Source organism: Erigeron canadensis, chromosome 8 (genome assembly GCF_010389155.1).
Source record: "Erigeron canadensis isolate Cc75 chromosome 8, C_canadensis_v1, whole genome shotgun sequence".
NCBI lineage: Eukaryota > Viridiplantae > Streptophyta > Magnoliopsida > Asterales > Asteraceae > Erigeron > Erigeron canadensis.
This window is the reverse complement of record NC_057768.1, coordinates 4,234,366-4,256,455: the sequence shown is the minus strand read 5'-3', so window position 1 is coordinate 4,256,455 and position 22,090 is coordinate 4,234,366. Positions and strand designations below refer to the sequence as shown.

At 32.4% G+C, this 22,090-nt stretch overlaps 2 protein-coding genes across 2 annotated transcripts; one reads left to right on the top strand and one right to left on the bottom strand.

Annotated features, from left to right (window-relative positions):
• The first annotated feature begins 828 nt into the window (after positions 1 to 828).
• Positions 829 to 2,644, top strand: LOC122580048 (glucan endo-1,3-beta-glucosidase 13-like). Its single transcript, XM_043752321.1, has 3 exons — positions 829 to 982; positions 1,092 to 2,033; positions 2,271 to 2,644. The coding sequence occupies exons 1-3, from the start codon at positions 931 to 933 to the stop codon at positions 2,300 to 2,302; spliced, it is 1,026 nt and encodes a 341-aa protein (XP_043608256.1). The 5' UTR covers positions 829 to 930; the 3' UTR covers positions 2,303 to 2,644.
• An 8,190-nt stretch (positions 2,645 to 10,834) lies between these two features.
• Positions 10,835 to 12,753, bottom strand: LOC122610120. Its single transcript, XM_043783115.1, has 3 exons — positions 12,727 to 12,753; positions 11,705 to 12,267; positions 10,835 to 11,639 (listed from the first exon to the last, which is right to left on the bottom strand). The coding sequence occupies exons 1-3, from the start codon at positions 12,751 to 12,753 to the stop codon at positions 10,835 to 10,837; spliced, it is 1,395 nt and encodes a 464-aa protein (XP_043639050.1).
• Between the last annotated feature and the right edge of the window lie 9,337 nt (positions 12,754 to 22,090).

The following is a 22,090-nucleotide window of genomic DNA, read 5'->3' as shown; positions in this document are numbered from 1 at the left end:
TTCGCCTTAATCTTCATTGTTGTGTACATATGTTCATTGACTAATTTACATGTGAAAACAATGATCCTAAAAACGAAAATTAAAAAGTCGTCAAAAGTATATCGAATTGGATCTCTAATGAAAGAGAACGAAATTTTAAGACTACCCATGCTTTTTGTTTCGTTTAACGATTTACGGTTTGTGAGATAAAACATTTTGAATGATTTGAGTAAATTTTATTATTTAATTGAAGAGAGAGAAAGAGAAAAAGAATGTGTGATCCAGAATGATTTTTGAATTTCTTTTTATTTGTGGGTTCTTCTTCATGTAAGTCGATGTTGATTTGATTTTACATACTTTTTGTGTATAGTTAATCATCATCAAAACAATTGAAATATATTTTAAACAGTAAATGCCTAAATATACATCATCAAATATCTAATACTAAATGTATTGTGTACACCTATCGTATCCCAATCAAGTTTTCTTATCTCGACCACACCTACTATTTGAAGCGATAGTTGCTGCAAATAGTGCGGGCCCCTCTGTCTGTAATGGTAAATTTGACAAAAAATAGCGGGCTCCCTGTCAATAATTGCTGTAAATAGTTTGATATGGACAAATACACCACTATTTACAGTGATAACAATAATCGCTGCAAATAGTCTGGTTTAATTACCACAAGTCTGGTGGAGATAATCAAACTACTAAATCAAACTAAAAACACACAAGAGTACGACACACAAGTTACCGTTTGATGTTTTTCACCATTTCACATATCAGGAGAAATACATGTCGTATATGATTCCCATTTCCCGAAAACTTTTCAGGGCAATACCAACACTCTCAAGTCACCCAACACAAAAATACAACACATCAAACACCCACACAATTTGACAACACCTCCTTTTATTTCCTCACTTCACTCTTTTTCTCTTCACTTTAGTCACAATGTTGAAAATGGCTATTCTCTTAGCCCCTCTGTTCCTCCTTTGTGTTTCTGGTAAGTTCAAATTAACTTATGCCCCTCTTTTTATGTTATTTTATTTTTTGTTCATAATTTAAATATTTAGTAATTTTATATATTCATAATATATTTCTATATCTCACAGTTGCAGGTCAAGAAATGTTACAAATTTTAAGTCTCAACAACCAAGATTCACATACGCTAGGTGTATCCGTTGACCAAGAAAAGGTCAATGAAGTCTCAACTAGTATTTTAATGGCAGAAAAATGGCTTAAAACACATGTGTTATCTCACTACCCTTCCATAAACATAACATCTATTGTTGTATCCAACAATCTTTTATGTGATGAAAATGAAAAAGATTCTAAAAAAAATGTTTCAAGTTTAGTCCTTTTTGCAATGAACAACATTTATCATTCTCTTATAAGATGGGGTCTTGAAAAAAACATTAAAGTTTCAATATTTTTAACACCCAAATGCTTACAAAAACCATATCTTGAAAATATTTTTATTTTCTTGAAAAATATTAACTCAACTTACACTATCAAAAATGTTCAAAAAACAAACCCCACAAGAAAACTATCTTTCACCGTACGGTCATCGGAGATAAGTTACTCTATCCCTTCCGACGCCGCCAGCGCCCCACTTCCGCCGCTCATCGGAGTAATATCACCATCACCGCCGCCGGAGACACAACCACCGATGGTCAACGCTGCACCACCGCATTATGGTTTATCTTTACCACCCTGCAATCCATATCATAATTCTCATCACGGTGGCGCAACGGCGGCGGCGCCGGTTGTGGGTAATGCCGGAGGGATTGCGGCGCCGCCACTTGGGCGTGAAAAACTGTGGTGTGTGGCTAAACCAAGTGTCCCGGCTGAGCAGCTGCAAGAAGCTATGGATTATGCTTGTGGTGACGGTGGTGTTGACTGTGGTCCGATTAGTCCCACCGGAAATTGCTATTTTCCGGCGACAATTGTTTCTCATGCCTCCTATGCTTTTAATAGTTATTGGCAGAAAAATAAAAAGAAAGGTGGTACTTGTTCTTTTGGTGGGACTGCTATGCTGATTAGTTCTGACCCAAGTAAGTATAGTCAAAGTCAAACTCTCTACTTTTGAATTTCAAATTTCAAATTGAATTTTTAGTTTTTTAAGTTAAGTAAATTTGTAATGTGAAGTTTATGTTGAAATCTGAAATGGGTTGGTGATACTTTTTGTCTAATTGGATTAAATTTACTGATTTTTGTCTTTCAAAATTGTTAAGTTTGACTTGAAGTCAAATATGTAGTCTTGTTTCTAATTTTGGGGTTTTTTTTGGCAGGTTTTCTTCACTGCCATTTCATTGTTGCATAGAGTTTGGGAGTATATTGCTAACGTGAAGAAACATCAAAAAATTGGTGGTCAAAGTCTGTTTTATGTTATATTTTGAGGCATGTAGGGTAGGTTATTAGTGAAATTAAGGTGTCATTGGAGAATTATAGATATCTTGATGGTAATTTTGGGCTTTTGAGAATAGACATGCGAACCACCATTATGTAAGAATCTTCTCCCATATAATTAACCTTCTTTATGCAAATTGGCTTGTTGGAGAAAGTTGTATGAATCATGAATGCAACGCACGTCATTTTCATCTTTAATTGTATTTTAGGAAATTTTAAGCACGATTTTATAGTACTTTTGAGTAGGCTTATGTATTGGAATGTAATGTATTGGAATGTGATTCCCTCATGTTCTTTCTTTAAAGGTATGTTTGGTAAAGAGAAATTCAAAGAAATGAAATGGACTGAGAAATTCAGTGATTTTCTTTGTTTGATAATGATAGAGAAATTAATTTGAGAATTAAAAAAAAATCATTTTTCTATGTTTGATAAAAAAAAATGAACAATAATACATAAACAATTAGACATAGACCTAAACCATTACATAAAAAGTTATATTAACAAAACAAAAAAAAAGTGTACAATTATACATACAGTAAGTAAAGTCAGTAACATTATCAAAACACCATCCCGTTTATATCCATTCATTTTTTTTACAAAGCATATAGTGGATACACAAAGTGCACCGTCTTTACCATTGCCCTCACAAATTCCATGAAAATTTACACTTTCATTACTCTAAAAATTCCATCAACAATATGCACGCCTAAACCCCCTTTTTTGGTGCTCTTCATCGTCACCATCAACATTACCACTGTATCACAACCATTAATCCACCCAGTGAAGAAGAACATGAAGACGACGGCGGTGATGTTGATCTCATCGATGACGACGACTACAATTCCACCTCCTCCAGCGCTACCGCATCTGTGACTATCGTCGTCCTCGACACCACCAGTAAACAGATCGGGTTAGTATCAAATGAGGATTCGATATGTGTTTCATGGGTGATGAAGATGTATGTGGGTTTTTTGTTCAAAATAGGAAAAAGGAATTGAGAAATAGATTTCTCCGTGTTTTATTTTTAAAGCTGTAAAAAGGAGAAAATGATTTCCTCACAGAAAGCAAATATATCATGTCTAGTGTAACTCAATTTCTCAGAGAGTTTTATTTCTCCGTGTTGTAATTTCTCCCCAATTTCTTTGGTATATCAAACATAGGAAATTATATCATTTCCATTTCTCCTACTTAAATTCCCTCTACCAAACATGTCCTAACTTGACTCAAATCGAAGAAATTATAACCCTTAAATTAAAATCATGAGTCAAGTTTAAAAGATTAAATTTAAATCTTGATATTTTATTTTTATCTTAAGTTAAGATTCTCTTTGACACTTCAAGTTAATTTCAACTTGAAGGGAATTCCAACTGCCTTGAACTAGACTCATACTTTAATTTGGCTTGAACACTAAAAGAAAAACGAAATTAAGAAAAAAAATTGACCTTAATCAACCTTGTAGTGTATTCGATTCAGTTTTACACTTTTTTTTCTTTTAATTCTTGGTAGAATGTATAGTTTCTGCCTGTTATGGCACGGTATGGTATCTTTTGTGATATGTACAGTATAACAAATTGTACATAAGTTATGTACCGCTATAACACAATGATCGAAAGTCAGACCATTCGTAACCGTTCATCTTTTTCATGTCACATCAATATCATCTTTTTACTTCTTTCACCTTTTATTTTCTCCTTAACTATTTACCTATTATTTGGTCCCTACTTTTTTTAATTAAAACATAATAAAATAAGATATAATGTTCATGTAATATTTATTTTGATGTCTATAAATATTGTTCACGTAATTTTTATGTATTTTGATGTTTATAAATGTTTGTAATGTACGTTTTTAAAAATTAAAATAAATTTATAAAAATCTCAAACTTGACCATGTAATTAATCTGACAATTGAGCCACACCAAATATAGATACAAAACCAATAATGTAAGGGGGTGTTTGATATGAGTGAATTAAAGAGAATGGAAATGTAATAGAGAATGAATATAGTGGGAAAGAGAATAAGTATTTGGAAAGTGAATCGATTCCGCCGTTTGGTACAAACAGTGAATGAATATATAAAAAATACTAAATTTTAAATAATAATCTAATTTAATACATATAACATCACTAAAACAAAAAAAAAAAATTAAAAATTTCCATTCTCATCAATTCTCTACATTTCATAGAGAATTGAGGGAATGGAATCGATTCCCTATTCTCGGGTCTCTTTCCCATTCTCCATTACAACCAAACATGAAAAGTGTTTCTCATTTCATTTTCATCATTTCTACTTCATTGTACCAAACACCCCTAAAGGAATCTTGTAGATAGGAAACAAAAAATACACAAAAAATTAATAAATTAGAAATGGGAGTCGGTGATATCAATCACCTATAGTGTTTCACCTTTCATCTTTACTAGGATATGTTAAGAGTTCACCTACCATATCATTTCAACTACCTTGTTAACCTACTGTTACAATTGGTCTCATAGTATTGTAGACATATTTGTTTGTGCACAAAGATACGTACGTCTATACCCATAATTATCCCATCTTTATTCTTTTGTAAGCCATTTATTTTTGACAAGTTTTACCTTTTAGAGTGCTGCTAGATGAGATAAAGCATATCAGTAAGAAGGAAAAAAGCCCCCCATCTCGTTCGACTTTTTTTTGAAAGGTGAATTTCGTTTGAAACTTCGTGTATCGATTCGACAGTGAGAAGTCTAGTATACATTATCTTAACCGGGTCTGCGTTAGAGAGTTCTCTCGAAGTACAAATGTCTATCTCAAATACCCAATGGGAAAAAAGTCTCTACTAATCCGCCTAAAGGCACGACGATTAGTTGGGGTAAATCATGCCCCTCAGAATTAAACATGGGTATATCCAAGTCAAGCACTCATAGAAAGACTAGCTATATCTCAAAGTTGATAAAATAAGGATTTAATACTGTGATCTTTAGGTCACCAAAAAAACTCTAAATCACTACGCCAGCTTATCATTGATTTTTACAAGTTTTACCCAAACAATGAGAAATGGTTGATAGAACTAAACCGTAATTGAACCCTTGACATTTCAACCAATAACTTAGCCCACTCCACCAAAGCGTAGTGGGCTTTTCCTTTTTCTTTTGTCAATCGTGTCGTGACTTTAATTCTACGAACAAAATAATGATTTATTTCTTGCTTTAATATATAATCTTTTGAAAACAAACATTTTTTTTAAAAGTTGTGAATTGCTTGAAACTATGTAGAATCTAACATATATGTTGTTATAACCGATTCTCAATTTAAACCACTTAGAATGAGAGACCCCAAGTTTTCTTTTTTCTAACTTTCATATTTGAATGTTTGCAAATAAATAATGAAATACATGCAAAAACCCCTAAAATGAGTGTAAAAAAGATAGAGGTTACTGATGTGTGAAATCTAGTTATAAAATTTATAAAACACGAATCACTGAAAAACTGACTACGACACACTTACGGACAGTGTACCCGTTCGTATGCAGTATAGTAACCGGTAAATCCGAGATCGTTCACAAGGACTTTTATAAGCAATTATTAAAATGAAGTGATTCAAGAAATAGGGGGGGTTTTGTGGCCGAGTCGCCACGTTGCAAAAGTTAGTTAAATATGTTAGTAATCCCAAAGGATTAATCGCAAGAGAAAGTTTTGATTAAAAACAATAATTTAAAGGACACTCATCTTGAATTCGCTCAACGACATGTGTAGACTGCACATTAAATGAAGTTCAAATTCGTTTTAATTGATTAAATAATTGAGACTCAAATTATGCACCAACCCCGTACCCGTCAAGTTAATAACATCTTTTGACTCTCTTGTATAAATTAGTTCCATTACAAAGACCGGTACCCCAAGATATCTTTTATAACTTAGCTAATTCAACAATGGTTTATGTTATTAAAATAACAATTACATCTATCGATTGTACCCAACCGTTAACACATTTGTTCCTATTATCATTAAATGATTATCTACCATACCCATCATAGATTCAACACGTTTGTACCCAAACAATTGAAATGAAATATGTGCGAACAATAATTACCATTAAAGACACATATAGATCACCAACCGATTCAAGATAAATAACAAGGAACAAATACATTAAGATCACGATGTAACGTTAAATATAATCAACATTGAATTATTAAAAAGTGTGCAATTTTACATATCGTCTCACTCCATCAAGATGGGTGCAAAGACGATTAGCCACTCATATTAAAATACGAATAACAAATCAAATTAAAAGAATTCATCGTTACCGAATACAAGGAATTGAAAACAGAGAACGGAATTGATCCAATCGTAATGAAGTTCTTCAAAAAAGAATAATCGGATGAAAATCTGCTCCAAGGGCTCCAAAAATCGATTGGAAAGTAAATGTAGGGTTTCAAGAATGTTTTTGCAAGCTATTTATAGTTTCTAAAATAATAACAAAAATTCGGCACCACACTGCGTCACAGTCCCAGACTGCGCGTAGTCTCGTATTTGACTTCTGTTGACTTTGACGATCGTTGACTTCACTGGCTTGTACTTGGTCTAATTGCACGCAGTTTTAGGAGACTGCGAAGCAGTTTGTTCCTCGAAAATTTCCACTGCGTTGCAGTGGATTGATGCGTCACAACCTGCTGATGACTTTCGTTGACCAGCTCTGAAATTCAGTTTCATGCCTCGTAAATCGTCCGTAAGCACTCGTTTTACTCCAGAAACATCGTTTTCTTCAGATAAACGCTTAAGGACCTGTTAACACTTGAAACACTAACAAATACCATAAACGTACCAAATATGTACGAAAACGACTCTAAAACCATAACAAAACAACTAATTAAGTCGTGGAAATGAGAATAAAATACGACATATCAGTTACAATAATATAATGATTTTAGTTGAGTTTTAAGGGCTAGTAAAGTAAACTGTTAGATCAAATGTATGATTGTATTGATGTTTGATGTAGTTCTTTTCATATTTATTATGAAATTTCGTTTAATGAGTTTTAAGTTTCAAGATTTTACTAATATATCGTGTAGTTTTCAATTTTGAGTTTTTTTTTCCAGGTTTTAGTGACTGTCATTTCATTGTTGCGCAATTTTGGGAGTCTTTTGCTGAAATGAAGAGTATGATGGTTGATCAAGAAAATATACGATTATATTAGTGATCATTTATGTTTTTAATTTTTTTAATTTGAGACAACCGCCAAATTAACCCTTTTTTTGTTAATGGTTTGAGGTCCATAAATAAGGTTAGTTGGAGAATGTAATATGAATGCAATGCACTTCATTCGCATGTCAGTCGCATGGCAGGAGTTTAAGCATGAGACTTTACAGACATGGTTTAACTAAATACTTTTTAAAAAAATCAAGTTTAACCTGAAACATATACGATTATACCCGTGTTCGGTTAATACGGTTTTATCTCAATTATACATAGACATTCATGATATATATTAAATATATAATTCATGATATATAATTCAAAAACAAAAATATACAAAATTACAACGGATCAATTCAGATGTAAAGAATGTAATACCTTATCACTTAAAGCATAATAAATAGGGAGAATGGATAATGACTCGGGAATCTTAAAATATACATTAGGCACTAACATCTCAATTAAAATAAATAAATCTAACTTGACCGATAATTCTTTATACCATAAAAAAAAACCTAATCCACATATAAATATGAGAGTAAGCATATGGAAGCTACACTTTAATTATTGGGATTAGTTTCCTGGAATGTAACTATCTTTGACCGAATGTCTATAGTAGGAAAAAACTAAAGTTATGTGTATTGTATGTAAGTAACTTGAAAAAATGTTTATTGTATGTAAGAAAACATACGTGGCAACCATATACAGGTGCCACTTGTTAGATTTTAATTGGTTGAAACGAAATTGTTACATACAATAAACATTATTTCAAAATTGTTTACATACAATACACACAATTTTAGTTATTTCCTACAATAAACATTCGTTCAAAGTTTCTTACATTTGAGGAAACTAATCCCTTAATTATTTTGCCAACACAAGCAATTGTATATAAAATGATAACTATTTTAATGGTAAGTATTATTAAATTTATCCATGTGTGCATACTATTGAGCATGTGGCATCATATATCATACAACAACAGGACCCAATCCCTGCGCGGGGTATGGGGGAGGTAAGTTGTAGACAGTCTTATCTCTACACAAAAGTAGAGAGCTGCTTCCATAGGGACCTCCGGCCACAAAGGAGTGCAAGACGGAAAATGAGAAATGTTTAGAAAATCATACCTGTCTGCCGAGAATCTGAAAAGAAGAAATACCTGTCTGCTGGGTCCGGCTACTATGCGGGTCAAATGTTTATCAATCATGCGCCATACCGATATCTTAGAAACACGTTTGACAATACAAATACAAATACGAAAGCAGCCATATTGAGCATATTAAACAACATAAAAGTAGCAAACTACTAAGTAACTCAAACAAGTAGTGAGAAACAACCAAGACAAACATACATATAAATAAGAAATGACAAAACCTTAAAGGATCCCGATTGGGCCGAGACAGTAACTACTTCTAAACAACCTATGGAAAAAAAAGGAACTTAGGCCGACTAGCTATACTAATCCTAGTCCTCTCACCTGCTCTTCCAAACCATTAAACTAGTCCTAAACACCTAGTCCTCTAGATAAACTCTCATTGGTCATATCCTCCGACAGACATTTTGGGGGAACAAACACAAGAGTAACCTCCCCCCTCGGTTTAGGCCTCTCGAGACTCAAGGCCAAAAACCCCTACGAAAGGTCATAGAGAACCAAAGTCTAAATAAAAAGTCTACTTAATCTAAAACCCATATGTCTTACCCTCGCATTCCACTACCTTTACCTGGAAACTCCTCTAACGCATTCGGAATTCCGTACTTCCACCTCCATCTACCTACCACTCTTCCTGTCACGTCAAAGTTCTCTGTAGCGTAGCTAAGCCACTTCTCTAGGACAAACCCTCACAAACCTCTTTTGGCAAGGCAATATGGGAAAAGATGACTATCTAGGTCGCCCAAAAGTCCTACCCTAACCTAATATTCTACTCTAATCCTAGTTCTCCATGCCGTCCTATCCGACGTCATGTCCTCCGACAGGCCAAGTTCTATTAGGTCCTTCGCTAATCGATCCTCCCACCTCATCTTTGGTCGTCCCCTTCTTCGTATGTTGTCCACGTGAATAGACTCCGCTCTCGTTAGTGGTGCAGTTTCATCCCTTCTCCTAACATGGCCAAACCATCTCAAGCGCTCTTCCCTTAGCTTGTTAATGATAGTCCCTACTTCAAGTTCTGCTCTTAAAACTCCCGTCGGGATCCTGTCTGCTAAGGTCTTCCCGCAAGTCCACCTTAACATCCTCATCTCAGCCACCTCTACTCGAGTTGCTTGGGCTTTCGTCATCGCCTAACATTCTGACCCGTATAGCATAGGCGGTCTAATAGCCACTCTATAAAACTTCCCTCTCAGCTTTAGCGGGATCCTCTTGTCGCACATGACTCCAGTAGCTGCTCTCCACTTCATCCATCCGGCTTGGATTCGATGTGTCACGTCTTCGTCTATCCCTCCCCCCCCCCCGATTTGTGTATCACCGATCCCAGGTCTCTAAAAGAGACCTTCGGACGCAATATGCGGCCCCCAATGCTAATAACCTCATCCCCATTTTGTCTTATCTCCTGGTTATCGAAGTCACATTTAAGGTATTCTGTCTTCTCTCGGCTCACGCACAAACCATGGTCTTCAAGGGCTTCTCTCCATTTCTCTAGCCTCTGGTTTAGTTCCTCCGTCGATCTCGCTATCAGCGCATGCCATCGGCAAAAATCATACACCACGGTAGTTCCACCTGTAGGCCCCTGTACAGTTCGTCTAAGATCAACGCAAAAAGGTATGGGCTAAGTGCCGAACCCTGGTGTAGGCCCATATCTACAGAGAAAAGTTCCGTGCTCCCCACAGGGGTTCGAACACCGGTCCTCGCCCTATCGTACATATCCCTCATAACCCTAATGTATCTCCCGGGCTTTTCGTTTGTAGCGTCCTCCAAATCAGCTGTCGTGGTACACTATCGTATGCCTTTTCCAAATCTAGGAAAGCACAGTATAGCGCTTTTTGTCTTTCCCAATACTTCTCCATAAGGCTTCTGGTGATGTGAATAGCCTCCATCGTCGACCTACCTGGCATAAAACCGAATTGGTTCTCTGCCACCTTTGTAACCCTTCTAAGCCTCATCTTTATCACTCTCTCCCATAGCTTCATGGTATGACTTAGGAGTTTAATGTCCCTATAGTTGCTACAAATCTACACGTCCCCCTTGTTCTTATAGATAGGTATGACCTCGCTAAGTCTCCATTCTTCTGGCATTTTTGCACTTGTCCAAATCTTGTTGAAAAGGCTTGTCAGCAAGCTTATCCCCACATCTCCCAAGCATCTCCATCCCTCGATAGGAATTTGGTCTGGACCTGTTGCTTTGATCTCCCCATCTTCTTTAGGGCGAGCCTTACTTCCTCTTGGCTGATCCTCGGAGTATCGTCGTCGTCACAACATATGTCTGAGTGAATACCGTGATCGATTCCTCCTTCACTTCGCCCCGACTCTCTCCTATTAAACAGGTTGGCGAAGTACTCTTCCCATCTTTTCCTAATGTCTTCCACTTTCACAATGCTTCGTCCGCTTTCATCCTTTATATAGATGACGTCTCCTAAATCCATACGTTTTCTCTCCCTCGCTTTAGCAATTCTGAATATATCGTTTTTTCCTTCCTTGGAGTCTAGTTTCTTATACAGTTCTTCGTACGCTCTTTCTTTTGCTATAGCTACAATCTTCTTTGCCTCTTTCTTGGCTTCGTAGTATCTCTGCCTAGCCAAGGACCAGTCCTCATTTGTCCCGTTTTGCTTGCTCTTGATAAGTTCTTTAAAGCAACTAAGTTTTGTCGCAACCTTGGTCTGAACCTCTTCACTGATCCACCAAGATTCCCTACCCCCTTTACGCTGACTACTTGTCCCTCTTGTTTCCCCTAGTACCGCCTTTGCCGTCTCCCTCATACCCTTTACCAAGTGTGTCCACAGCTGATCAGCATCCATATGCTCGACGTTTTGAATCTCTAATGAGAACCTCGCGCTGGTCGTCGATCTAAACGTCTCTGCTGCTTCACCCATAAGGTTTTTCCAAAGGATTCTTGGCCTTACAGCTTTCTCTGTCTTGGTTGCTCGTCTACTCAAGAATAAATCCAAAATCAGCAGTTTATGTTGGAAGTAGCAACCCTCTTTAGGGAGGACCTTGCAATCTTTACAAGCCCTGAAGTCTCCTTACGCACCAGGAAGTAATCGATCTGCGTTTCATTGCGGCCTCTCTGGAAGGTAATCAGCTGAGATTTCCTCTTTCGGAAGAACGAGTTTGCTATTACCAGGTCATGCGCAGTAGCGAATTCCAATATCATGCGTCCCTCTTCATTCCTCCGACCAAATCCTAAACCCCCGTGTACACCCGGGTAGCCGTCTGACTGTACTCCTATATGCCCATTTAAGTCTCCTCCTAAAACTAGTCGTTGGTCATCCGGGCAACTCCTCACGAGCTCATCCAGTGAGTCCCAAAAACTCTTCTTCTCTCCCTCACTCCGGCCCGACTGGGGGGCATACGCGCTGATCACGTTTATAGTCTCCTCATGTATCACTAATCTCACCAACATCAACCTATCCCCGTGTCTTTCCACATGTACTACAAAGTCTTTAAGTCGATCTGTCATGATGATCCCTACTCCATTTATCGACTTAGGCGCTCCAGAATACCAAAGCTTGAATCCATTCCCATCTCTAGTGCTTTTACCTGTCCACTTAGTAACCTGAAAACACGCAATGTCTGTTTTACACCTAGCCAAAGCGTCTTCTGGCTCTAAAAGCTTTCCCTTAAGTGTACCTACATTCCAGCTCGATCCCTAATCTAAGCCTAAAGGTTCTCTTTACTCTAGCATTAACCCCCCTATGCCTGCCCGCCCCCGAATCATATATCATAATAAGTTATAAATTAACTTTTGTAAAAATGTTTCTCTAGAAAATCTGTTTAACTTAAATATGAAACCAACGTACATATTACATGAATATCCTAATAATATTTTGATCAGTGGGGAATGATAAATCTATAACAATATTTAACCATTCACAACAATGTATATTTTATACATTGTACACTATAATATGTTTTTTTTTTTTGTGAATGATCTTTTAAATTTATCACTACCCCTAGTGATCAATTTGTAAATGACTTGTTAGTTGTTACTACTCAACCCTTCTAAAAAAAATACCTTTTCACCCACTTCAAAAACATGCATTATTACATGTAAATACATTATGATAAAAAAAAAAAAACATTGAATCGATATATTGATTATACAAGAAAAAGTAATGAACATGAGCATGATATTGTTGGAATCAATTACTATCTGAAGATTACCTTGAAACCATAATCATTTAATATCATGAATGGATGAAAAAATAAATAAATAAAGATGTCGCTTATTGAATTGTTATGTTACAATTACATAGAAGATAAAGATATATTTTCATAGATATGGATATAGAAGTAAAACTAACTTATTGATTTATTTATTTATGTAATTAATTAATTAATTAATTTTATATTATAAAAATAGATTTATGACATCAATAATTTTCAATTTGATGGAATCGAGAGTTGTGATTAGTAATAACATATTAGGTCAGTTGTCTTTTAGTATATACTAGACTAGATTTTAGACCCGTATCAATATTAGATCTATATACATTTAAGTATTAAAAACTTATAACTTGAATATATACGGCTCCAAGTATTATACTTTGCAAGTTGTAGTATAATAATCACATGTTCGTCACTATCATTATTAGGTAAGACATATTAATGGAATTTTTTGTCGTACATTCCATAAGGCACATGGTATAATAATTTTTATATTATTAAATTTTTTTTTAAACTAGTTGTACTCATATGGTGATATTATTATGAAAAATAATTAAGAATTAAAATATAAACATACTTGTGATCTTGTACTTGATATTTAAGTATACGTATTTGAGCATGATACGGTCCCTTAACTCGAATAGGTTTATTTTCAATCAGCGATTCTATGATAATTATTGATGGCTAAAAATAAATATAAATTAAGTATTCATGGTTAAAAAGTATAAATTATTGATGGAAAACAATACATAAGCGGGAGTCAATTTGATGAAATTGAGCGATTTGTATGGTTAATATATCATTAGGTTTTGAAATAATTTTTGTAGATAATATTTCATATGTTGAAATTGTTTTAATGGAAATTTTTAAAAATTTTCTCAAGTTGATGACTATAAATAAATATAAATTAAGTATTCATGGTTAAAAAATATAAATTATTGATGGAAAGTAAAAGAGTGTAAATTAATGACACTAATAATATATTTGGATAATGATTATTATGATTTTTAATTATAGTTAATCTAAATGATGACATAAGCGAAAGTCAATTTGATAAAATTGAGCAATTTGAAAACAAAAGTCAATATTAAACAATTGAAAATTGTGATTGATCGATAAGATATTAAAACAATTATGTTTTAGTATAATAAAAGAGATAAAGATAAAGATAAAGATAGGGAGCGTAAGGAAGTGATTAAACCGTAGTTGAAAATTAAAGTTATGACATTTCAATCCATAGCTTCGCTCCTTCGCTCACTTCATAAAGAACGGTGGGCTTTTAATCTTCTTTTATCAATTGTGGCCCAATAAAGGTTCTAATCCTCCTTATTAACCTGAATAGTGAGTCCAGTATTTGCTTTAAATTGCCATTTAACTATTACTCGTATTAATTCTATCATTCTTTTTATAGAATAAAAAAAGGAAAAAAAAGAGTGTTTGCATTTTCGCTCAGAAGGCTGCTATACCATACCTTTTGACTTAACTCTACTCTAGTAGTCACTAGACTTACTATAGTAGTCCGTCCGGCTGCTCTTGCGGAAATCATTACTCTTCATTCTCCCGTGCTCTAGCAATTGCGCTCCCAAGTATAAATAGTTTTTTTTTTCTTCTTTATACTACTCACCGTCCAAAGTTTGACCTTCATACCGAGGAACCCAAAAGAATTCTCGTTTACAAGATCGGGTAGAAACTGGGCAAGCCCATAAGCCCCAGCTTGTGACTCAGGATTGAACATAAGGCCCAAATCTTTCGTTGCCCTTTAATATCCAGCATGTGTCCTCTCAAGTCTCAGCAATAGGAATGAGATTTTACCATTACACCAACTTTGCTTAATTCCAAGTATAAATAGTTAAATGCTAGTATTATGATTTGATGATGCCTAACAATATACTTAATACTCGCGTGATGCAACGACAACAAACAATGTCTAACAATTTGTCGATTTATTTGGACGTCGATTATGTATCTAATACTACGATGATTCGGTAAAAATGAAATTTATATAATGGTAAGTAATCTTGGTTTGTTAAAGTTTAGCTTGTTCGAATTGTATATATTATTTATCTACAAAAAGATAAATATTATTTCTAAAGTAAGTCTATAATTAATTTTGTGGACTTTTGAGAGACATGTTATTTTGAATTTGAAGTAATTTTTCAAAATTAAATATAGATTAAATGCTTTGTAAGTATGTATAGATATGTTATTGTACTATGATAAGATAATTATGTATGGTTTCTCGCCATTGACGATTGCTCCGTATGTCAATTTAGTGTCACATTACTTTCTTTATCATTTTGCAATAAAATTTTCCTTGTTATGGATTTGGAGATTTTCTTCTTATCGTTGGAAAAAGACAGCAAGAATATATTGTTTGCATCGGTCACCAATCGATGCACGAGTAACAATAACATATGTTAGGACCACACCGAAAAAGGGGAGGAGGTATGGACACCACCACGGACCCATCCCATTCCCCACATATTATTATTATATATACTAAAAAGCATGAATCGGTTTACGTGCGTTACACATTTTCAACACTTTTAGTCTCTGTCGTTAATATTGTTGCAGCAATGGTCCTCACCAGTTAACAGCTGTTATTTTTTTTCTGCAATTATAGTCCGTGTCGTTAAATTTGTTACAACAATGGTCCCTATCAGCTAACTTTAGGTTTCTTAATATTTGCCACATAACTTTAACCTTTTAACTTTTGTCACATAACTTTAATTTCTTTTACTTTTAGCACAAAAGTTTGCTTTTATTTAGTTTTTAAACATATGTTTTTCTAACTTTTGCCACAAAAGTTTCATTTTTTTACTTTTTATGACGGAAACTTTTAACTTTATTTCACTTAAATTTAATTTCTTTTATTTTTGGCACGAAAGCTTTGTTTTATTTAGTTTTTAAACTTTTATTTTTCTAATTTCTTCCACGAAAATTCATTCTTTTTACTTTTTATTACAGGAACTTTTAAACTTTTACTTTTGTCACATAACTTTTATTTTTTTATTTCTTGCACAAAAATTTTGTGTTATTTACTTTTTATACATTTGTTTTTCTAACTTTTGTCACGAAAGTTTCATTCTCTTTACTTTTTATCACATAAATTTACGAAGTTTTCGTCATTTTACTTTTTGCCACATCACTTTTATTTTTTCTACTTTTCACACAAAGTTTTGTTCTATTTACTTTTTATACTTTTATTTTTTCAACTTCAGTCACCAACGTTTCATTTTTCTTTACTTTTTATCACATAACTTTTTACTTTTTAACTTTTGCTACGAAAATTTCATTTTATATAATTTTTCACATGTTTACATATACTAAAATTTACGAATATATTAAGAATACGTATATTCAGGGTCGTCTCCGAAGATTTATGGGTCTTGGCCGAGAGAAAAAAAAGGGTCAATCGGCTAAACGCAACAAATATTTTATATATATATATATATATATATATCAAGATAGGAAGTTTACATTTTATAAGCTAAATGTTATATCAATAAACATAACAAAAAAGTTATTCTTAAAGAAACTAAAAAAAAATAAACAAAATCATACTAAAGAATTAACATACTACAAATAATAAACAAGAAAGATAAATATGGATAGAGTTTGCAACTAGTTTTTATCTACACAAAACAATAGAAATATTTATAGAAGATCATCACCTGCAAAATAAATGAAAGATGGGGATAATTGACAAATTGAAATTGTGTAAACTTTGACAGCATCGCTTAGACTTCGAAGAAGCAAACAAGTGATAATCCCTTCTTATTTTCCTTTATAATCCGCATATAAGTTTTAATTTTATATAATATAACAATAAAAAATAAAAAATCGGGCCCCCTAAAAAATCAGACCTCTTTCCGTCGTCCACTTTGCCCACCTTTACACCGCCCCTGCGTATATTACACCACACGAGTAGGCGGAATTACTATCTTGGTGTAACTTAAATCAATAAAAATAGTATAATGTGAATTAAGTGATCACGAGTTAGGCTATCATTTATTTTTACCAGCCATACTATATTCAATACTAAGGTGGTTATCAAATGAGAACCAAATTAAAATAAGAACAAGAGAACACTTAAAAATTACATTTTAATGCATTAAAAGTCCATAAAACTAACATAGTGCATAACTAATTATCATTATTTAACACTTAAATAATGATAATTAGTTATGCACTATGTTAGTTTTATGGATTTTTAATGCATCAAAATGATGTTTTTAAGTGTTCTCGTCGTTCTTATTTTAAAAGTGTTCCGGAGTGTTACCCTTCAATAATATTGAGAAAAATGGGGTTAGTTTAGTTATTGGAAGTCGATACATATCCAAATAGATGAGGAAGGAAAATTTTAAAAAATAATACATCGTAATATTATTCATAGTGAAATCCATCGAATTGTCTCAGTTTAAACATGCTAAATTCATCTCAACCTTTAATGCTAGAAAAAATTCTTCTTTATTGCTTAGTATCGTGACCTGTCTACATGACGAAGGTCGATTTGTTGAAGAATTTCTAGATCCGATTTCCACAATATCATACTCGTACATCATATATGTATATAAATAGGCCTACACAATATCATACTCATATATCATATATGTATAACAAGTATATATATAGGGGACAATAGAATAAGAACAGCCTTAAAATAACAACACGGTGAGACAACTTAAAACTACCTTTTGATGCATTAAAAGTCCATAAAACTAACATAGTGCATAACTAATTATCATTATTTAAGAGTTTAACAACACACTGACCTGTCAAAATCGAAAAAATCATGTTTTTTGTTTTGTGCACCTATCTTGGATGCATATTCATCAAAATGATGCATCCAACAAAAAACGTGATTTTTTTTATTTTGACAGAATAATGTGTTGTTAAACACTTAAATAATGATAATTAATTATGCACTATGTTGGTTTTATGGACTTTAATGCATCAATATGATGTTTTTAAGTGTTCTCACCGTTTTTATTTTAAGAGTGTTCTTACCAGAGTGTTACCATATATATATATATATATATATATATATCAAGATAATAAGTAAGTGGTTACATTCGTTTCTATTGTATTAAATTTGATGATTGAAAGACCCAATTTATTAAATTTATATGATATCTAAAGGGTTATGAATTAATGTTAAAATAATACGTAATAATAATAAAAAGGTTAGGAATTAAAAATAGCCTTTAGATTCTTTTATTATTATTCGATTGGAAAGTCGGCTAAGATATGTTCCAATGGAATATGATTTATAATTATAATAACTAGTATTTGGATCCGGACATTGCCCAAAAAAACATATCGATATGTAAAATTGCAACTTTTATAAGATCGGTGATAGATACATAAAGATAAACGCACACTACAATAGCGTATCATGAAGGAAAAAATTACAACACGAAGAATAAAAGTGGTTCAATAGACTATTTAAACACAATACTAGTACATCATAGTATTATACTATTATGTGATTACCGGGTTGTAAGCCATGTAAATATCAACTGTTTTTTTTATTTTAAACTAGCTAATGAATAAAAACAAATGAAAGGTGAACGTTATGAAAAAATATTAACAAAAAAGAAAAAGTTAAAAATAAAAAATCAAGCAGACATTCTTATAGGTAGATATGATTGTTAGCCGGGATTACGTGAACGTTGACTGGGGATAATAAATATTAGTGTTTTTTTTTTTATGTAAAAGACTCTTTATAAAAACGATTACCAATTAATATACTACTAAATGAATAAAAAAAAACAATATAAGATCAACGTTAGGTAAAAGTGTGAAAAAAAAGAAAAAAAAACAAAAAATCAAGCATACACGTTTCGATGTAGACGTAGTAATCTCTCAGTCATGATAAAAATTTTAAAAATAAAAAATAAAAAAATTAAATAAAAAAAGAAAAAGGCTAGCAAGCTGCGGGGCAGCAGTCTTGCTTTACTGTTCCTAAGCAAATCCTCATATGTTTATATCTACTAATATCTTATGACATTTTTCGACTCTAGTGAAATGGTTTTAAACTACTACTCTAATATAAGAGGTCTACTATAAGTTAGGGGCCCTAGAAGTTAGACAGGTGATAACTATGACTATATGGTCATCTCACACTCAAGCCCAAATAGGTTAGCCCATATCCATATCTCATCTTTTACCAAAACACATAGGATGATAGAAATATATAACTAATATAGATTTTGGGAATATATCAGCAAAAGAATAATCTATTTTACAATTTAAACCCTAGTTTACCATGCTTCCTTTCCTATTTCTAAGACTAATTGTAACATGCAAAGCTTAAAATTGATTAGAAACAACTCGATCAATTCCAAATTTTCAATATATATTTCATTTTGGTAGACAAAGACACATCATTCAAACATAAAGTTTAAGGTTAATCCTTTTTTTATGAATACGGAATAATATTAAATGAGAGTCCGATCAGTGAAAAGAGGGTACAAAACACTTGTTAATCGTTGGTTAGGGTAAACCTTAATGTAGTTCAGTTCAAAAACTAAAGAAAATGAGATCGCATTTGACTCTATAAGTTCAAAATGCTTTACACCTTCACTTGACCAGTTGACCCCTATTCATAAGCATCCAAATAAAAGATTCTTAGTCTAAGATCCATTGATATGACTATGACAATATAGCCAATGTAGGTTGATTCCAAATTCCAAACTCTAAATTAAACATTGTTATCAATCTTTTCTTCAAAATTCTTTCTATTATTTTTCAAAGTCATACTATCAATATACCAAGGAGGGATCCACCATATAAAGGTTTCTCCTTCTTTTAGCTTTTCAAAGTCTTGCCATATTATATTCTCCAATCTAGCTAATTAATTTACCCAAATTGGATCCAATTCACTAGTATAAGATTCTTGGAATATTTTCTTAAGTAAGCAAAACATTATTATTCTTATAGAGTTATAGTGAAAGTAGTATAAGATCTAAGAGAAAGATGCTTTTTATAATTATTGATAATTCACCAACTTGGCTGTATTAGAAGGCAACTTCTATTTCCAGAACTCCTTATCTATATATAAGTTAAATTCAAGAATAAGATAGCAAGGACAACATTTTCATTAATTCTAATATAATAAGCTTGAATAATTGTGTTAGACTTAATATAAGTTCTGATCTGAATTATATACGAGTTACATAACTTAACCTGTAATAGAAATTAATGTTCATATATGCATATAACTATTTACATTACTTTCCTACTTACATGACAAATTATATACAGTACGAGGGCCGGAATATGTTTTGATTCTTGTAAGCTAAAGCTTTTCAGAAAGTATGATTAAAATGTATAGATTTAAAAAAAAAATATCTTTTAAGTTTTAACTATATTTTTCTGACAAAATAATATGTTAGCATATCCATATAATATAACTAAAAGAGAGGGTCGGGGTACACTAATACTCCCTCCTTATTAATCCTTTAATTTTTTAATATTTATTTATTATTTTAGTAATCCTACAAATTTTAGTCCGTAAAATTTATGGGCTTACTTTTGTAAAAGAATTTTTGTACAACTTAACTAGGCTTAATTATCAAGTATAATTTATCATCACGGTGTAAAACAAAAATATAGATCCAAACATAATATCATCATAATAATAAAAATAATGATAATCTATAATAATATAACTAAAAGAGGAGGTTGGGGTACACTTGGCACTCCTAATCCCTTTTCCAGAACCTAATCCTCCATTCTTATTAATCCTCTAATTTTTTAATATTTATTTAAAAAAAAGACTCCAAAAATTTATTAATATTTTATTATCTATATATATACAACCTAGGAAAATACCTTCACATATTCTCATTAAAAAAAACCTACGACCAAACCAAAAAATAAAAGTCGACTACCAAAAGGTTCGACCTCTACCTATACCAGGTAACATGTTTTTAATTTTTAAAGATCATCACTTTTATGGAATTCAATATATTGTGAACTTAAATTATTATTATCATTATTAATAATATTATTATTAGTATTGTAATTAAAAGTTGAAAAAAAAGGAGTAAACTGGAATCAATATATATATGGATTTAATTTTCATATGTCTCCTTCTTTAGTTTTCGTATTGATTAAATTGTAATATTGTTCATACGGATTTAATATACTTGAATTCTAATTTATTAACTTTTGATTAATATACTTTGAGACTACCCGCCCATTAAACGGGCTTGATGAAACGCCCCAAACCATTTTGACTCGAAAATCATACAATAATTTAAAAAACTTATGTTAGAGAAGTTGGACATTTTTATACTTAGAAAAATATTCCCGATTTTTGTCAAAAATCAAAATCATCAAAATTGAAAAATAACAAATATAACCTACTTATGATGTTAATATAAGTCTATGGTGTGAGTTTTAGGTCCCGGAAAAGTCATACGAAGCCTCGGCAAAATTTTAGTAAACTTCACAAAAAAGCACGGCTCTTGTGTCCTGCCGAGGCCGTCTTGCACACAAAGGTCGTCCGCTGCAGTTTTGTACATTTTGATACTTTAAACTTCTTTTAACCTATTCTACTCAAAACCAAGCTTTTAATAACTAATAATCAACTTTATTTTGACCAAAAGCACAAAACAAAACATTTCAAAAGTCTTCAAACCATCCATTTATACAAACCAAGTTTATACAAGTAAATGAGTCATCTTACCCATTTTGCCAAACCAAATTTCACACTTTAACCTAATTCTTACAATACTAAACTAGATTATTTTCCCGCGTAATACGCGGGATAAAAATATTAAATTTTCATAATAAATAGTTAATATTTTTTTCTTAAAATTAATAATAAAATTCTCAAATAATATATTATTTCTTGTTTAAAATCTATATTTAAACTATATTATAAAGCATTTAAAGTAACTATTTCAATATTTTTAAAAACTCTATTTAATACCCTCTCAAACACATTGGAGTTTTGTTCATTACATGAACTACAAAGAAAGTTATATATTCTTTTATCCCTAATAGAAGATCAAGGGATACAACAGGACTTCTATATGTTAATAGTCCATAATTAATAAAATCGATAAAGTTAATAATTTTTCTAGTCTCAATTTGAGATTAGACAAAATTGAACCCCAATACATAAAATACTACAACATAAAAATTACTAAAAGATAACAAAGATTAAAATTGCATTGAAAAAAAATAATCTCTAATCA